Source organism: Mandrillus leucophaeus, unplaced genomic scaffold (assembly GCF_000951045.1).
Source record: "Mandrillus leucophaeus isolate KB7577 unplaced genomic scaffold, Mleu.le_1.0 Scaffold370, whole genome shotgun sequence".
NCBI classification, from domain to species: domain Eukaryota; kingdom Metazoa; phylum Chordata; class Mammalia; order Primates; family Cercopithecidae; genus Mandrillus; species Mandrillus leucophaeus.
This window is the reverse complement of record NW_012103921.1, coordinates 1068824-1088550: the sequence shown is the minus strand read 5'-3', so window position 1 is coordinate 1088550 and position 19727 is coordinate 1068824. Positions and strand designations below refer to the sequence as shown.

The window sequence follows — 19727 nt, the reverse complement described above, 5'->3', positions numbered from 1 at the left end:
TCAAAAAAAAAAAAAAATTGTGGTAAAACACATATAACATAAAATTCACCATCTTCACCATGTTTAAGAGCACAGTTCAAGGCCAGATGCATTGGTTCATGCCTGTAACCTCAGCACTTTGGGAGACTGAGGTGGGCAGATCGCTTGAGCCCAGGAGTTCAAGACCAGCATGGGCAACATGGCAAGACTCCATCTTTACAAAAAAAAATTAAAAATCAGCTAGGCATGGGGGCCTGTGCCTGCAGTCCCAGGTGGGAGAATTGCTTGAGCCTGGGAGGTCAAGGCTGCAGTGAGCTGAAATCACACCACTACACTTCAGCCTGGTTGACAGAGTGAAACCCTGCCTCAGAAAAAAAAAAAAAAAAAGCACAGTTCAGGGGCATTGAGTCCATTCACACTGCTGTGCTACCATCACCACCACTATCCAGCCACGGACTGCTTTTTTTATTATTATTATTAATTTTGTTTTGAGACAGAATCTTGCTCTGTCGCCCATGCTGGAGTGCAGTGGTGCAATCTCAGTTCACTGCAACCTCCACCTCCCAGGTTCAAGCGATTCTGCTGTCCCAGCCTCCCAAGTAGCTGGGACTACAGGCACACGCCACCACCCTTGGCTAATTTTTTTCTTTAATTTTATTTTTAGTAGAGATGTGGTTTCACCATATTGTTCTCAGGCTGGTCTCAAACTCCTGAAAGCTGGTGATCCACCTGTCTGGGCCTCCCAAAGTGAGGGGATTACAGGTGTGAACCACCACGTCTGGCCCCACAGATTTTATCTTGCAAATGTGAGACTCTACCCATTAGGCAATAACTTCCCACTGGCTCCAACCCCCACCCCTGGAAACTACCATTCTACTTTCTGTCTCTATGAACTTGCCTACTCTAGGTACCTCACAGAAGTAGAATCAGGCGGCATTTGTCCTTTTGTGATTGGCTTATTTCGCTTAGCACAATATCCTCAAGTAAAGTTGCCTAACTTTTGTTCTGCTCTTGTTCTATTTTCTCCACCTGTACTGCTATTTCTAGTGTATGATTTTACAGAACACAAGGAACTACATATACTGCTATAGCAAAAATGCCTGTACATGTCAATCACTTAGAAGGGTATGTCTGGCATTTGGCAAGCAATCCATCAATGTTGGCCATTACTCTTTGCTCAGGGTCTCCCATGTATGTTCCTTGGCCTGTCCAATTCCAAATTCTCTTTTATTTTCTTGAAAAAGGACAAAATGCAAGACAGAGGAGGTGAGAGAGGCTCCACATATGGCCTTCATGCGGAAAAATCAATCAATAAAGTAAAATTGATCTGCAACTTAAGACCAGTCTATAGCCCGTTGGTAAATACCGATGACACTCCCTGTGAGAGAGGTAGCCATAAACTCCCACTTAACAGATGCTGAATTTGCAGATGGGGTAAGGTGACTGTCCTGAGGTCACATAGTTAACTAGCCACTGTGGAGGTCTAAAACCCAGGTTCACTCATCTCTTTGGGTTTAAAAGGGCAACTCAGCTCCTGGGGAACAAGGACCTCAAAGGACAGGTGAATTTGTGAGGAAGGCAGGTCCTGAAGGCAGTGGTGTGCTGGTAACGCAGTTAATAACTGCACCAGGCACGGTGGCTCATGCCTGTAATCCCAGCACTTTGGGTGGCCGAGGCATGAGAATCACCTGAGGCCAGGAGTTCAAGACCAGCCTGGCCAGCATGGTGAAACCTAGTCTCTACTAAAAATATAAAAAAATTAGCCACCAGGTGTGGGGGTGCACACCTGTAATCCCAGCTACTTGGGAGGCTGAGGCATGAGAATTACTTGAGCCTGGGAGGCAGAGGTTGCAGTGAGCCAACATCACTCCACTGCACTCCAGCCTGGGCAACAGGGCGAAGCTCTGTCTCAAAACAAAAATAAAAACAAAACAGTTAACAACTGGCTCTCAGTTTCTAGGTAACTCTTCCCCCCATGGCTGATGGTAAAATACCTGCGGAGCTGGGAAGAAAATACCTGTGGTGCAGGGGACTTGGGGGCCAGGGGGTCCCGGTGCATCCCTGCCTGCCTGGCAGCTAGGTGAGCTGGAAAGAGCCCTGGGCTAAGAATGAACAGACCTGGATCAGCGTCCCCAGGAGGCACCAGCTCTGGGACCTCCAGCCTTTTTCCATTCTTTCTCTAAAATGCAGACAACAGCCTCCCCTCCCAGAGCTGACGGATCTGTGCCTCTTGTACCTGCTTGCCCAATAACCCTGAGTTTCTTTTCTTTCTACCTTGTCCTGTCTGCCGTCCTCCTGGCAGGAGGCCCTTAGGCAGGTAACCTCTGAGGCTGATCTTTAACATTTCTATGACTACAAAAATTGGAGCTGTGCTTGTGAGATCTTCAAACAGGGCTCCACCATTAGAACCACCTGACTGCATGACCTGCTGGCAAAGTCCTTGGGAAAATCGACAAGTTTACAAACTGTCAGTGTTTACACAGTGAACGAGAGCTTCATAAACTGCAGACAACTGGAACTCTCTGATCAAGGTACAGATATAAGATGGTGAGAAATCCCTGTGTACTCCTCAACACAACCCTGGCCCTTTAGGGAATGCAGGTGTTCTGTGCAGGGAAGTTCCCATGACTGTGGGATAACATGTGTTGACTACCAGGATTTTCACATTTTCCATCCTGACTGCTTTAGCGAACTCCTATCTTAAACACATGTGCCTAGCTCCATCTCCATGGAGATGGCTTTTTTAACCGACTAGGACATTCCACTTGTGACTCACACCCTCTGGGGCACACCAATGAGCTCCATTTTCCACACCTGCAGCCAAGGGGTACTGTGGGTCACAAACCAACCAAATCAAATAGGTTTGAAACTGGGAGAGAAGAATGCTTCTCAGCTTCATCTTAGCGGGAGAAACGGGTAGAAAATGCGGCTCAGGCCCAAATAGCCTTTGGCGTGAGGGTCCTAGAAAGGAAGGGGAAGGTCCTCAGGCCCCCAGAAGTAATGGAAGTGTCTGATTCACAGCTCTGAGTTCAGATTCTGCTGGGGACTAGCCTGGAACCATTCTGTACCCCAGTAGGGCTAGCCTAGAACCACACTGTGAAGCCTGGCGTGCTTTACCCTAAGTTACCTGGAGTATGGGAAGAAAACCACATTTCCAGACACCAGGGAACAAGACATTCTCTGTCCCAGAGTAGAATGAATCAAATTGATTTAGTGCTGGGGACCTGAGTGACATGGCTAATAACAAAGGAATAATAACAATAATAATGAATATAACATGTTATGCTTGTACTGGGCTGTGCAAATGAGTTTACTGAATGAAATCTCATCCTTTGCCTCAACTTATTCTCCTACAACCCTGTGGCAGGCCAGGAAGAGATTCTTACTTAGAACACACGCTTCAGGGGGCCAGGACTTCTTTATTTTTTATTTTATTTTTTTGAGACAGAGTCTCACTCTGTCACCCAGGCTAGAGTGCAGTGGTGTGATCCTGGCTCAATGTAACCTCCACCTTCCGGGTTCAAGTGATTCTCCTGCCTCAATCCCCGAGTAGCTGGGACTACTACTGGTGCACACTGCCACACCTGGCTAATTTTTGTATTTTTAGTAGAGATGAGGTTTTACCATATTAGTCAGGCTGGTCTTGAACTCCTGACCTCAGGTGATCCACCTGCCTCGGACTCCCAAAGTGCTGGGATTACAGGCCTAAGCCACCATGCCCAGCCAGGGCGTCTTTAAATGTCAGACATAATTTTAAACACATGCATATATGCCCATTTTTTCTGGGAGACAGTCCATGGTTTTTTATCTGTTCTCAAAGGACTCCGTGACTTAAAGTTAAGAACCACAGGCCGGGTGCAGTGGCTCATGCCTGTAATCCCAGCACTTTGGGAGGCCAAGGCAGGCGGATCATGAGGTCAGGAGTTCGAGACCAGCCTGACCAACATGGTGAAACCCCGTCTCTACTAAAAATACAAAAATTAGCCGGGCGTGGTGGTGCCTGCCTGTAAGTCCAGCTACTAGGGAGGCTGAGACAGGAGAATGGCTTGAACCCGGGAGGCAGAGGTTGCAGTGAGCTGAGATCATGCCACTGCACTCCATCCTGGGCGACAGAGCGAGACTTTTTGTCTCAAAAAAAAAAAAAAGAACCACAGTCCCTTGTGAGGACAAGGGCTATGTCTCATTTGTGTTCTGGCACACAGCAGGGGTGAGTGGATGAGCCAAGCCCATTTTACAAGGAAGGCAGCCAAATTCACATTAGAATTTAATCAGAAATATCTGTAAAAACATAAGGAGAGAAACCATATATTTCCTAAAGATCTTAATTGAACTTTGGGTACTTAGAACACAGAGGCTGTTTGGCCAGGCGTGGTGGTTCATGCCTATACTCCCAGCACTTACAGCTCCAAGGGGCTTACAGTCCTCTGAATCTAAGCCCAGGGCTTGTGTACTGCAAGCTGCTGCGTCTGCTAAACTCCCCCACCTTGGCAGCTGTGCAGCTGGGAGGGAAGAAAGGCCTTTCTTCCTTTGCTTGGAAGAAGGGAGCAGAAGCAATGGTGATAGGAAGCCTGGGGGGAACCTGGTGGTCATGCTGGGCTGATGTGTTCAGGGCTCCTGTGCCTTCTCCGCTATTCCTGGCACAGACAGTTGGCATCATGGCCACAATAGGGGGCTGACGCACTGGGGGGCCCCTCAGGCTGAGAACCGGGCTGGAACAAACCAAATTATAATGCACAAACAACATCACCCTCAGCCTCCTGGCCTCAGAGCAGGAAAATAATGCCAGATGGTATCTAACAGCAGCTGCTGATCTCCATCCGGGCCCATGCAGCACCACTCAGCCTCAGGCCAGTTTCTCTGGGAGCTGAAGGGCAGTCAGCACCAGCAGGAGGCCAGGCTCCCCTGACCCTCATTGCAGGCCCTAGCATGGCTTGCACCTCCGCCTGGGACACCCAGTGGCCTGGAAATGCTCACCCATCATTAGACTCGCCTTCCCTGACTTCCCACCCTTGGCTCCCAGGGCCCACTGCTTTTGCCCAAAGCACTCAGCAATGAGACGGGGTTGTTTCTAGCTGGTGTCCCCCACTAGTCTGGAAGCACATGAAGTGCAAGGTCCCAAGGCGGCCCCATATACACCTGTCAGATGGAGGAGGGAAAAGGGCAGGGACCTAGTGTTCTTCCTGAAAGTAGAAGGAACGGACAGGTCGAATTTGGCTGGTCAGAAGGTAAGGAAGGAGGGAGAAGACACTCTGGGGGAGCCCCCCCGCCAGCAGAGAAGCAAGACCTAGCCACGCATTCCTGGGTGATGTCAAGAAACGGGAAGATCAGTGGTGGCCACTCTGCTGATCCCTCTGCAATGCCAGCTGATGCTCTGCAAAGAAGGAACCAGCAGCCTATTCCCTCCAGACCCTCAAGGACCAAGCAGCTGTCAGAGGGCAGCCTTTGGCAGAGGCTGAGCCCCTGGACGTCCGGCTTCTCCAATGGGTGACAGAGAGCATCGCAGATCTAACGCCCTGTTGTACAGTGAGCCAATCTGAGTCATTTGGCTGGCTCTTCTGCCACTTAGGAGCCTCTGGACCTTGATTTGGCTCAGGAAAGGGAAGAGTAATGACGGAATTCACACCACACATTTAGTAAGTGCTCACTGTAACCAGGTTCGAGGCTCTTGGTGCTGAAGAGACTGGAAAGGCGCTGTCAATGTAAGCTGGTGTGGTCGTGACCCTGAGTCTCCCAGTAAACACTATTAATTACAGAGAAGCAGCCTGGTGTCGGCCAGGTGCCTATTTTGGAGTCACTTACTAGCTGTGTGCCCTTCAGCAGGTAACTTGACCTCTCTGAGCATCAGTTTTTCCATCTGTGGACTGGACATAACCACCATCCTTCGTCACGTAGTTTCAAGGACTAGATGAAATGAGTATAAAAGCCACCAGCCCAGGGCCCTGACTGAAGCCTGGTGGCCATCCCAGCCTCCCTAGCAGCCAGTGCTCAAGTTACCTGCAGCTCGGCCGCCGTCACTTTGTGGTAGATGAGCTCCTCGTCGCGGCGCTTCTCCTGTGGGATGGTGATGTTGGCTAGTGCCGTCTCAAAGTCCAAGATCTGCTGCATCTGGGGCCGGATGGCCTCCTCGTCCCCGCCGCCCAGCAGCTTCCCCAGCTGGACCATGTAGTTCAGATATCCGGTCAGCACCTGCAGGGCCCATACCCCAAACTGTCAGTGGCTGCCCCTCACTATCCACTGGACAAGGGTTGCTGAGTGCCCAAAGCACTCAGCAATGAGATGGGGTTGGGGGGGTTGGCCAACTGAGTCTGGCACAGGGAGCCAGGGGACTGCATAGTGCCCGCAAGACACCCGTGGGGCCAGGTGTGGTGGCTCACACCTGTAATCCCGGCACTTTGGGAGGCTGAGGTGGGTGGATCACCTGAGGTCAGGAGTTTGAGACCAACCTGGCCAACATGGTGAAACCCCATCTCTACTAAAAATACAAAAATTAGCTGGGCATAGTGGCGGGCGCCTATAATCCCAGTTACTCAGGAGGCTGAGGCAGGAGAATCGCTTGAACCCAGGAGGAGGAGGTTGCAGTGAGCCCAGATCATGCCACGACACTCCAGCCTGGGCGGCAGAAACTTCGTCTCAAAAAAAAAAAAAAAAGGAATAAAGACACCGTGGGAGACACAGCATTCAGAATGATCTTGGGATCGTGTCTCTCCGCTGCTTCCCTACAGCCTCCAGGAGAAAGCCCAAAGTCTTGGCTCATCTCACAGGTCCCCACCTGGGCTGGTCCCTGTCTTAAAGGGCTTGTCCTGGGGCTGTCATTCCATTCTTAGAATGTACCTTTTCTGACCACTCTCCACCCGTGTTCCAGGATCTGAATTAGGTCCCCACGGTAGACTTTCTCAGCTCCCCTTTCCCTTAGTTAAATAATACCTGCCTCCCCGACCAAACCACAGGCCCCACGGGACGAAGACTATGGTGGTCTTGTCTGCCACCATCTCCCCAGCATCAGGCACTCTGTGGGCAGCTTGGTCAAGTACATGCAGGCGGAAGAATGAAAGGACAGATGAGTGAGTTCCAGGCGAGATCGCCCCAAGAGCACCGCAAGAGGCAGGCCAGGGGGAGGGAGAGCCGTGGGCTTCGGAGCACGTGGATCCGGATGTGAATCTCAGGCTCGTCATTTACTGGCTATGTGACCTTGAGCAGATCACTTAGCGTCTCTGAGCCTGATTCCCTCTTCTGTAAAAGGCCAGACAAAACTAATTCTTGTTGGACAGATGAGGCAAATGAAGCTCAGGATCCGCAGGGTTAATGGGAGGGTCACAGGTGATGTACAAAGGGCCAGGCGCCCACAATGCGGGCAGTTGTTATTGCTGCCTCTGCCTCTCTCTAGAACCAGGACCAATGAAACCTGTCTCTTGCCCCTTGTGTCCACGATGCCTGAGTGACAGCCAGCCTAGGGGTGTTCCTCCCCTGCCAGGGTCTGCCTGTTTCACCTATCACGTCACTGACACCCCAGGCTCCCCTAGACACTGAGCAGGAAGGACCATCCTGGGAGGCGGGCTGGGAGGGGAGAGGTATGCTTACCTTCTCGTTTTCAGTTTTGTTCAGGTAATAGTCTCTCGAGGGCAAGCCCAGGCCAGACTGGTCCACCTGACGAGAGAAGCAGGCATGAGAGGGAATTCATGTTGCAATGCGTGTCTCCACTGCACGGCCTCCTGCCCTGAGAATGGCTGGTACGTGGCAGCAGAGACCCAGCTCAGGCCCCTGCAGAAGCAGGACTGCTGGCTACAGTCACTGAGAAGCCCACTCAGGGACGGGATGACACATTCCTGCCTGTACATGCGGCCCCCCCCGCAGGGCTCCTGGGCTCCTCAGAAGGGCTGGACAGAGCCACCCTTCTTTTTTAAACACCTCCTCGCCTCGGCAAAGTGCCTCTACCTCCCCAACACTTTCCAAGTGGTTAAGAGTCACTCAAAAACTGTGTGATCTTGGCCAAGTTACTGAACCTTTCTGATTCTCAGGTTCCTTATCAGGAAAATAGAGAAAATAAAACCTAACCTTCAGAGCTGGAATGGGGATTGAAGAAGACAGTGCTGGTCAAGTGCCTGCCAAGCAGGACGGGAGGGTCCATTTCTGCTTGCTACTATCGGCGCCCATGGCCACATCTTGGCATACCTAGGACGGGTGTTACTGCAATCCATTTGATTTATAGGGTAACTGCAGCTGTGAGAGGTTGAGGCACTTGCCCATGGTCACCCAGTGAGTGAATGGTAGAGATGGGCTGGGAACTCAGTCTTTAGGATCCCCAGCCTGGGTTTCTTACTTCTGCATCGGAGGTTGGGGCAGACCAGTGTTGGGGCTCCCCTGGGCAGGCTGACCCTCTGTCTGGGGCATGCTCTGACAGGGAGAGATGGATTCAAAACCATTCCAAGAAGAGTCACAAAGAGCAGACGCTAAGGAGGGGGAAACCAGGATGTGTGTTCAGCTGTGTCCAGGAGTTGACAGTCGCCCTTGGGGTCCACGGAAACTTATCAGCACCCGAAGGTTCAGCTCTGTACAGTGCCCATCTGCGCAAAGCCAGCAGCCTGCAAAGATCTCACCAATGAGGCCGGGCGCGGTGGCTCACGCCTGTAATCCCAGCACTTTGGGAGGCTGAGGCGGGTGGATCATGAGGTCAGGAGACTGAGACCATCCTTGCTAACACAGTGAAACCCCGTCTCTACTAAAAAATACAAAAGAAATTGGCCCGGTGTGGTGGCGGGTGCCTGTAGTCCCAGCTACTCAGCTACTCAGAGGCTGAGGCAGGAGAATAGCATGAACCCAGGAGGCAGACCTTGCAGTGAGCAGAGATCGTGCCACTGCACTCCAGCCTGGACGACAGAGCGAGACTCTGTCTCAAAAAAAAAAAAAAAAAAGAGATCTCACCAATGGGGCCTCTGGAAATAACCCAGGCTCAGAAACTAGAAGACTGCCCTCCCACCCAGTGCAAGTCTCTCTCCTATGCCAGGGCCCACTAAACTCAAAACAGGAAGAGGTCGTGCTCACACCCCCGACCGCGGTGTTTCAAGCTAGCTCACCTGGATCACGTTGCTGTTGGAGTTCTTGGAATCGGCACTGACGTAGACAGAGAAGAAGGGTGAGGTGCGGTAGTGGGCAGTGACCACCTGCAGGGTGTCCTGGAAGTTGTCCTTGGCCCAGGGACCTGTGATGTTCCAGCCCCCAAGCTGTGGGGAGGGAGAGCAGGCAGGGAGGTGATGAGGTGGCGGGGAGACCCAGATGTGAATTCTGGTTCTGCAGCTGACTTGCTCTGTGGCCCTGCAGCAGTCACCTGACCTTTCTGAGCCTCAAGAGCAAAGGAAAGAATTGGTCTTCACTGGGGGTTTCCGACCCACGGGCTGGAGACCCACGGATGGAGCAAAGGCTTATCCTAGACAAGCCAGGCATGAATCCAGCCGCTCCCTAGGTGGCTGGGATGAGAATGGGAAAGAGACTTTTCCTGGTTCACAGTTTATATTTTGGATAATGAATTGTGTGAATGTGATTATATCAAAACATAAATTCAACCGTGCCTCTGGGGGAAAAAAAAGGCTCCACATGTTTAACGAAGGTTGGTAAACTATGGTCTACTTTAGTCTCAAAGTTGGGGTTAAAAAAAATTTTTTTTTGAGATGGAGTCTCACTCTTGTTTCCCAGGCTGGAGTGCAGTGGCGCCATCACAGCTCACTGCAGCCTCCACCTCCTGGGCTCAAGCCATCCTCTCACCTCAGCCTCCCAAGTAGCTATGACTACAGGTGTGTATCACCACACCTGGCTAATTTTTAACTTTTTTTGGAGAGATGGGGTCTTGCTATGGGGTCTTGCCCAGGCTGGTCTTAAACTCCTGGCTTCAAGTGATCCTCCCACCTCAGCCTCCCGAGAAAGTTGGGATTCTAAAAAAATCTCCCTCGTCTTCCCTGGTTTGGCCCATGGGACCTGTCCAGAAAGGAGGGAACTGGCCCAGTCCCCAGCGTGTGCAGCCACCAACCCTGCTGCAATGCTTTCCTGGAGCCAAGCTAAGAGGCGAGGTGATCCAGGGAACACGAGGCAGGCAGAAAACATCCACGGACACCTTCTGTCTGCACCGGGGAGCCTCGGAGTCCGGGAGGTGCCCAAGAAAGCAGGAAAGATGTCTTCGCCTGCTCAGGAGGAAGCAGGTATAGAAGAGTGGCCTGGGTCCCTGCTCACAGGGAGGGCTCTGGTTCTGGGCCAAGACTCTCTGTGGGTCTTTCTGGAACAGGCACACACCCCTCCACACACACACACACATAACCCCTGAGGAAAAAGCAGCAGCAACGTGGAGGAATATTTTCCCTCTAAACATGGCCCCTGTCCCACACACAGATGCACAGAGAGACACACAGACAGATGACAGACATCCACAACAGATGCTGACACACACCCTCACACAGACACATGCACAGACATCCCACCCACGCAGCTACGCAATGTGCTCACACTCACATGCGCTCTCACACGCGCTCTCTCTCTGTCTTTCTCTCGGTGCTACCAGCTGGAGGTATGAGGGGGGCCAGTGGTACCAGAGGACTGGAGTGGAAGCCAGGGGGTGGGCAGGTGGCATGGGCCGGGGCTGGGGAGGGACAGCCTGAGGGACTCACCCTCTCAATCAACTCCATTAGAGGTTTGGCCCTGAGCTCCTCGATCCTGGTCTCGTTCATGCACGCACGGTAGTACACTTGCGCCTTTCTCTCTGCCTCGCTCACGCTGGCCGTGGAGTTTTCTGGAACAACACACAGTGGAGTCTGCAATGTGGCCCCACTTGCCCACTGGGTGGCTTCAGGGCAGTCCCTCTTTTCAGAGCCTTGGTGTTCTCAGCTGCAAAGGAGCTCTGACATCTGCCTGTCGGGGTGGTGGTGAGGAATGCCGTCACCACGGGTACATGAGGGCCCCTGGGCAGAGCCTGGCAAGCTGGAGGCGCTCCCGAAATTTTGCTGACTGTAAAGAAAAAGAGTCTACCGCGTTTCTCTCCCTCTGCCGGTCGGGTTCACAGTCCCCGCGCTGGCCGCACGTGCCCACCAGCAGGACAGCGTGCTTCCCCTGCGGATAATGTGTGGTACGAACACCCCTGCCCGGTGCATGGGACAGAGGCCAGTCCTGGTTTTCTGATACCAGATGACCTTTCTTGTGATAAAGACTGAAGTTGGATGGAAACTCAAAAGGCTCATTCATTTTGAATTTACTTTTCGCTTCCTCCTTGGAGGGGCTGGGCACGTTCACCAGGCTTACAGCCAACTCCTGGGGCCGTTTTCCACCACCCTTGCCAACCCCAGCAAGCAGCATCTCCCTTCTGCAGTGGCTTCTCAGACCTTACCCCGGACACCCCGGAGATTCCGTTCCCTTCTCCCTCACCTCAGTGTCCTGGTCCAGATGCCACCTGCTGAAGGCAATGCTCTGGTGGGTGCACCTGGTGAAGATGACCACTTCCTGCTGCTCAAGTCCACCAGAGACACACTAAACACTGGGGCTCTGTGCCCGAGCCTTCTTCTCAGAGCCCTGCTCCAGACTATGCTGGATTCTCCAACCCCCTCAATTCCATCTGTCCCTCTTGCCTCCTCTGGGACACTCTTCACTGCTCCCTCATTTCATGTTCATTTCTCTCTGACCCTGAAGCCCCTTCCTTTGCCTCCTTCAAGGATCCCTCAAAGCCCGGCTCCTTCGCAAAGACTTTCCTGGCAGAACTGTATCCATCCACCCGCTGCCCAGATACTAGATGCTTACTCTATGTTAGACCCTGTGCAAGCTGTGAGACAGAAGAGAAACCATCTCTGTCCCCAAAGAGCTTCTGTATGGCACCCTGTTAAAATCCTACTCAACCTCAAGGCCTCCACGGGGACATCTTTTCAATGAGGCCTCTCCTAAGATGCTCATTCCCAAAGGCCCTCACCGCTCTGCGTACCTGTGTCCACCATTAGACCGTGAGCTCCCTGGGGCAGAAAGTAGGTCTTATTTATGCCTGTAAAACTGAGAGCCCAGCCCTGTGCCTGGCACCCAGCAGAAACTCAAAGAAATGACCACAAGACACAACAGTGCTGTGAACAACGCACATGTCTATGGAACACAGAGGAAAGTCACTCCCTTCGGAGGGGTGGGGAGAAGGGGCTCTCCAGAGGGCGTTCCATTTGAGCTGGTTCTGAAAGTTGAAGTGGTTCACCAGGTGGAAGGCAGGGGAGAGGGCACTGGGTTGCGCAGAGCAGGACAAGACAGTGTGGGGACAAGCAGGGATGCCTAAAAGGGCAGGCGGGCTGCTTGGAGAAAAGAAATCTGTCTGGCGCAGCCACTTGGAGCAAAGGACATGAGTCACTTCCTGGCCAGTCTTTCATCAGCTTTCCCAGCCTCACCCCGAGAGCTCCCTGCCCCCCGATTCCCACCATGAATAGCACCACGGCTTTCACTGGTCAGAGCATCAAGCCCCGGTCTTGCTGACCGGGGTGATGGCCCTGAAAGGGGGACGGGACCAGTTTGGGGCCAGTCTGAAGGAAGACACAGAGACAAGAGAGCCTCTTGAGAGACAGGGTCAGGGGCCTGAAAGAGGGGCTATGGAGGGTTTACACAGCCCTGGAGACCACAGGCTACTGTGTTGCCAAGTGCTGGAAACATCTGCATGTCCCCCAGGCACCACGGCAGCTCTGAGAAGAGGACTCTGTGAGGGGAGGGCGGAAATGGGGAAGCTGGGATACAGAGGATCAGGGAGAGCAAAAGGGGAGTGCCTCGCCCCTTCCAGGGCCTCGTTCCTATGGCAACGCTCCCAGTGACGCTTTTGGAAGAAAAAGCAGGAGAATCGTCATTGCTCACCAGGCCTCAGACGCAGCGTCTCACCCTCTACATCTGGCTCCGGCCACAGCCCTGAAATGCCAGGGTCAGCGCTGGGGAAGGCACGCTGTGTGCTCTGGCCCATGAGCGAGCCTGGCATCTCCCTCCCACAAGGCCACCAAGATAAGAGGCCTAAAGAAAGGCTCCCAGGAGCAGCCTGGCTGTGCTAATCACAGCGAGTTCCCAGGCCCTCTTCCTAACACCTGTCCTCAAGCCCCGAATCATCACCGGGAGGGAGAAGGAGTGCCTCCTTCAGTCACAGCCTCCCTTGCTCCTTTGCTGAGAGGCTGCCCCAGGCCAGGTTCAAACTCCATTCCTTTGGCCCCCCACCACCTGGGTGCCAAGCTCACTTGCTTTCCCACATTGTTTACAAAGTTTCTTTTGCCTGGCAGCCGCCAGGCTGGGTGTGGGGGACAGTGGCCAATGTAACTGGAGGCCTGTCCACGTGAGGCACGCAGCGTGGGGGGTGAGGCAGATGGCAGCTGAGGACTCACAGCAGCATCTGATTATGCACGGGGCGAATGCTGTGAGAAATCCCAGAGGCCTTGAGCGGGAGGGCGGGAGGAGACCAGGACAGCCAAGCAAGGCCCCGAGGAAGCTTCGCTTGAGCTTCGGGCTGAAGGATGAACTCAATGTGGAGTAGAAGGAGGGGCTGTGCGTGGGCTGCCCCTCTGCCATTCCATGTCCCTGCAGCCCCAGAACCAGCCCTGGACAGGCACCTAGCAGGCCCCTAGCAACAGGTGGTGGCTGCAAGAACAGAGCCCAGTGTCCCTTTCTGGAGAGGAAGGACACCATACCTGGAGGACGAGAGGGTAATGAGGCCGGGTGCCCACCTAAGATTTCCTTTCTTTTTTCTTTTTCTTTTTTTTTTTGAGACAGAGTCTCCCTCTGTCACTAGGCTGGAGTGCAGGGGCGCAATCTCGGCTCACTGCAACCTCCGTTTCCTGGGTTCAAGCGATTCTCCTGCCTCAGCCTCCTGAGTAGCTGGAACTACAGGTGCGTGCCACCATGGCTGGCTAACTTTTGTATTTTTAGTAGAGACAAGGTTTCACCATGTTGGCCAGGACGGTCTTGATCTCTGGACCTCGTGATCCGCCTACCTCAGCCTCCCAAAATGTTGGGATTACAAGTGTGAGCCACCACGCCCGGCCAAGATTTCCTTTTTTAAAAAGGATATCAGGCTGGTGGGGCAGGAGTGGACGGGATGAGGGGGCCCCGCCAGGAGTTGGTGTTCACACCCGCTCCGTGTGTGTCATCAGTATCCCCACTGCCGATGCTGGCTGGGGCATGGGCCCTGGTAGAAGGTACGGTTCCTCTTCCTCCCCCTGGTTCCCGGAACCCATGGGGACAACCCACAGCACACTCTCCTACCTCTTCTTTTTCCTCCTCACTCAGGGGGCACCTACTATCCTGCAGGCTCCAGGGGACAAGGCCCCAAGGGAGGCTGCCAGGCAGGAGGCTGCTGCAGGGGGCCAGGTGAACGAAGGTGGGCGCTTGGCCAGGATGGTGGCCGAGAAGGGGGTGAGAAGTGTTTGGAACATGAGAGAAAGGAGACCCAAGAATGGAGCCAAGTCTCCTTGGCCTGAGTGAGAAGCTGCTGACACTGGGGATGAGGGGTAGGCTTAGGAAGGAGCTTCAGTGCACACAGCTACTGCCTAAAGCTCAGCTCCAGACACTCGAAGTTTGAGGCCTCTATGAGACACCCAAGGGGAGCCCTGGTCTGGGGAGTCTGTAGAGTGAGTTTTCTTGAACTCCTTTTAGTCCAAATTAGTCACTGGAATATACCAATTCCTTTCTCTTTTTTTGACACGGAGTCTCGCTCTGTCATCCAGGCTGGAGTGCAATGGCATGATCTCTGCTCACCGCAACCTCTGCCTCCTGGGTTCAAGTGATTCTCCTGCCTCAGCCTCCCGAGTAGCTGGGATGACAGGCAACCTCCGCCATGCCTGGCTAATTTTTGTATTTTTAGTAGAGACAGGGTTTCACTGTGTTGACCAGGCTGGTCTCAAACTCCCAACCTCAGGTGATCTGCCTGTCTCGGCCTCCCAAAGTGCTGGGATTACAGGTGTGAGCTGTCACACCTAGACCCAATTCCTCAAATTGGTCAGAGGGCTCTATATCATGCATCCCCCACGGGGGCAATATTGCCCCCAGGAATTTATTCTTGCAGAACAAAGCATCTTACTCTTTTTACTCTGTGTACATAGACCAAAAGCAGCAACAGACATTCAGAGTACCTGTGGCATTAACATTTCATGGAGGGATAAAATGATAACTGCAGGTTGAGAAATGCACCCTGGGTGACAGGATCTGTGCTCCTACCTGTCTCCAGCTCCTGCCCCACATTCTTCTCCCCATGGCTGGATGGCCTCTTCTCTCCTTAACTGAAGGGTCTGCTCAGACGTCCCTCCTGAGAAAGCCCAGCCCTTCCTGATCGCTGCAGCTACAATGGCCTCTTCCCTCTCTGGCCCCACGCTCTACTTGATGTTTTTGAGTCCTTCTCTTTACAATCCTATCATGTATTTAGTCATTCATTTGTTTACTGTCTGTCTTCCCTGCTGGAATGGAACTTCCACAAGAAAAGCCTGTCTTATTCCTACATAATCCCCAGCCCCGAGCAATGCCTGGCACACAGAAAGTGTCTGACGCATATAATTGGTGAGTGAAGAAAGAAAGGAATGAATGACAGAGAAAGATAGCACTACAGCCTGCAGGAGTGGCTGGGTTTCAAAGTGAAATGAGTGGCTCATGCCTGTAATCCTAGTACTTTGGGAGGCCAAGGTGGGCGGATCACTTGAGGTCAGGAGTTTGAGACCAACCTGGCCAACATGGTGAAACCCTGCCTCTACTGAAAGTACAAAAATTATCCGGGCGTGGTGGCGGGTGCTTGTAATCCCAGCTACTTGGCAGGCTGAGGCACAAGAATCGCTTGAACCCAGATGGCAGAGGTTGCAGCGAGCTGAGATTGTGCCACTGTACTCCAGCCTGGGCGACAGATCGAGACTTGCCTCGAAACAAACAAACAAACAAACAAAACAAAACAAAACAAAAACAAAAAACAAAGTGAAATCAGGCACAGACCTTTTTCTGAATAAGACAAAGGTCTCCAGGACTGTGCCAACCCTCCATAGCCCCTCGTTCAGGCCCCCAACCCTGCCTCTCACGGGGTGCTCTTGTCTCGGTATCTTTTTTCAGACTAGCCCCAGGCTGGCCCTGTCCCCTTTCGGGGCTGTCACTCTGAGTTCAACAAGACTGGGGCTTGATGCTCTCTGGTCTCCTTTAAGACACCCCTTGCTCATGTTTACTTCCCAGAAGATTTCATGGAGGCAAAGCAGCAGCCAACCCCCAACAGTGTGGCTCCCGGCACGTGCTGGGGACACATTTTGGAGATGGTGGCACTTCCGTGGCCCCAGTGGTATGAAGACCTTTTGGCAGCCTAGGGCCAGACAACAGAGCTCCGCAACGCCTAGGTACTTCCTTCCAGGGACCCTGAGTTCCAGAAGCTTCCTCAGTTCCTACCCCAAAGTCCCAGAGAGGAAGACAGAGCACCATTTCATCGGCTGCTTCTTCCTCTGGGAGTTTTCATTGGAACGCCCTCTCCACATCACTCCTCAGGGAGGAAACGAATGCCCAGGCAGGCAGAGCCGTGGGCTGTGATAGGGGTGTCTGGGAATCCCCCACATGCTGCGGGAATAGGGGTGTCTGGGAATCGTGCGGCCTCCCTTGACGCAGTGGGACCATCTGGCCAGGAGCCTGTGGGGCCCTGACTCCACACCAGAGCAGGACCAGTGTTTGTTTTAGATAAAACCAGAACCCGTTCAGTCACAGGCCTCAGGAGCCCCATCCTGTGCTGGGGGGAAGGGGTGCTGATAAATGAGACGCCTTGCTCTGCAAAACAAAAAGAATTCCACCACCACCACCGCTCACAGTGTCTACAGCAGACCCCGTGCTGCTGTCACAACCTCACCCTGGGCCCCTGAGGGAGATATCACCATCCCATTTCAGAGACAAGGAAAATGAGGCCCAGGTGGGTGAAGAAACTGGCCTATCAAGGCAGAGCTAGTGGGTAGCATGCTGGACTTCTAAGCCTTCCTGAGAAAGTGAACTGCTTCCTCTGTAGATGGGCATAGGCTGTGTGTGCATCTTGTCCCGACGATTTCCACAGTGGCTGTTATCACACTCCATTTACAAGTAAGAGGTTGGGTAACTCGTCCAAGGTCGCAAAAGTGGCTGCAGTCAGGACTGGAGCCTAAGCTTTTTCCGCTTCCCTGTCCTTTCCTGCAGGTTGGCTCAGAAAACCAGAGGTGAACCTGAAGCAGCCCAGCTGCCCCTAAGAAGCCCTGGATACTCCCTCCCATCCTCACATTGTTGAGTCAATGCTATAATTTGAATGTGTCCCCTCCAAAATTCAAGTTGAAACTTAATCCTTAAGGAGCAATTTTAAGAGGTGAGGCCTTTAGGAAGTGATGAGGCCCTGAGGGCTCTGCCCTATGAATAGACTAGTGTCTTATAAAAGGGCTTGAGGGGGCCAGTACCCCCCTCTTCGGTCCCTTATGCCATGTGAAGACATAGTTCATGGTGCCATCTTGGAAGCAGAGAGCAACCCTTAACAGAGACACTGAACGAGCCTGTGCCTTGATCTTGGACTTCACAGCATCCAGAACAGTGAGACGTAAATTTCTGTTGTTTATAAATTATCCAGTGTATTAGTCTGTTTTCATGCTGCTGATACAGACATACCCAAGACTGGGCAATTTACAAAATAAAGAGCTTTAATGGACTTACACTTCCACCATCATGGTGGAAGGCAAGGAGGAGCAAGTCACGTCTTACATGGATGGCAACAGGCAGAGACAGAGGCTGTGCAGGGGAATTCCGTTTTTAACACCATCAGATCTTGTGAGACTTATTCACTATCACAAGAACAGCATGGGAAAGAGCCTCCCCCATGAGTCAATGACTTCCCACTGGGTTCTTGCCACAAAATGTGGGAATTGAGGGAGCTACAATTCAGGATGAGATTTGGGTGGGGACACAGCCAAACCATATCATCCAGTCTGTGGTATTTTGTTATAATAGCACAAACAGACTAAGAATCAATCAATCCACATAAGCATTCCCTAAACAGGAAGGCAGCACCCACTGCTGTAGACACCATACTGGATAGAAAGCACTCATGATGCAGATCCTGTCCATAGATGGCTTCCTTCCAATATGCACAGGAAGATCAAACTCAATTAGACAGCAGGTATTGGGAAAACATGTCAAAATAAAAATACAAGAGATCATCATTAACTGCCACATCATTGACATGGACACATGTAATGCCATTGGAATACTGTGTGTGTATCTTCCAGGGAGACCAGAAGGCAGACTGCTAGTTTTTTCTTTATGGAATCTGTGTTGCTTGAATTGTCACAATAAGCATGCATTGATTTTTTTTGTATGCATTCATCTTACAGTATAAAATACAGTAAAGCAAACACGACAGGTGCACACAATGTAATTGTAGCTCAAGCCTAGAAAGGCCGTTTGGTAGCCACAGAAGACAATGGGGGCAGCAGGTTTCAGAAAAGTCTTGGAGGCTTTGGAGGGGGTGGTGTAGGCACTGTAGCTGGTGGAATAATCCGAGCCACAAGCACAGTTGGAAAGCCCAAGGCAGGGCCAAGTCTAAGGGCTGAAGGGGCTGGCTGTTTCCTTCCTCTGATGAGGTGAGGCCACTACTCTCATTTCCCCAAAACCTAGGAGGACAGCCCATGCTGGCCACTTTGGGGAGCGGCAGAGTGAAGTGCGACGCATCTGTGTGTCCTGCAGCTGAGGTCACCATCCCCAGCTGGCAGACTGCCATGTCATGCCAAGGTGGCACCTGGCCTAGTTCAGCCCACCTGTTACAGATCTGCCTGGATTGTCTCTGAGGAGGCTAGCATGAATTCACCCGGCAAAGAAATGCATGGCTTGCCCAAGGTCACACAAGCAGATGGTAACAGCTATCCTGCCGGACCGGCTGACACAATCCACACTGGCACTCTAAATGTCCCTTCTCCCCTCTCTGCCTAGAGGGAAGCCCTCCCCTCAGCAGGTCAGAGTGGCCTGGGCACCTCCGGCTTGTTCCCATGCCCATCAGCTCTGGCTTCTTTCCGAGGCCTGCTGGCTGACCCCTTTGTCTTGGAGAGGCTGAACCCAGCCTGGCCTTAAGCCCAAGAATGCACTGGCCCACACTCCTGCATTTTTTTGCCACCCACTCACCTGCCATCTGCCTTTTCAGGAGTTTCCATGTATCAAAATCCCCAGGTATCAAGCCCAAAGTTGAGGGGCCGTTTCCAGACTAGTTCCGAGGAGTGAGCCTTTGGGGAGGGGACCCCAGGATATGCCTTCTGGGGAAGCCCCTAGTCAATATGACATGGGGGTGACCCCAGCTCCTGTGTTCATTGGACCTGGGCTGGGGCTTGGCTGGCCTGGGCTGAGAGCTCAGTGAAGCAGCCGCTGGGGAAAGGAGGCAGGCAAACCACACTTCTTGGCTGCTCTCCCCGCCAGCAGTGCCGACCCGGGGCCTCTCCCCGCTGAATCTGACAGTGGAGTGAGTAGAGAAAGAACACAAGCTTTGAGGCCCCACAAGTCTGGGTCTAATCCCAGCCTCACCATTTCCTAGGAAATACATTTCCTTCATATTCATGAGTCTCATCTGTAAAATGAGCAAATATAGCCTACTCCATGAGTTTACTATGAGAGTTCAATGAAACAATACAAGTGAGATACTCAGTGTGTCACAGCTTCCTGATAACACAGCTTCCTGCACCTCCTTCCTGATAACTGGGTCTACACACCAGTGCTCTAATAAATAAGCAATAATGACTCTGTTTTTTGCCCATCCCATTAACCCTTAGAGC

At 52.5% G+C, this 19727-nt stretch overlaps 1 protein-coding gene across 1 annotated transcript in view; it reads right to left on the bottom strand.

The window, feature by feature from the left end:
* Nucleotides 1-19727, bottom strand: part of ECE1 (endothelin converting enzyme 1) — a 103328-nt gene that overhangs the window by 52940 nt on the left and 30661 nt on the right. The window contains exons 5-8 of the mRNA XM_011990135.1: nucleotides 10629-10750; nucleotides 9051-9197; nucleotides 7558-7623; nucleotides 5974-6165 (exon numbers count right to left, since the gene is read on the bottom strand). Coding sequence (XP_011845525.1) covers nucleotides 5974-6165; nucleotides 7558-7623; nucleotides 9051-9197; nucleotides 10629-10750 — 527 coding nt within the window. The remainder of the gene's footprint in view (nucleotides 1-5973; nucleotides 6166-7557; nucleotides 7624-9050; nucleotides 9198-10628; nucleotides 10751-19727) is intronic.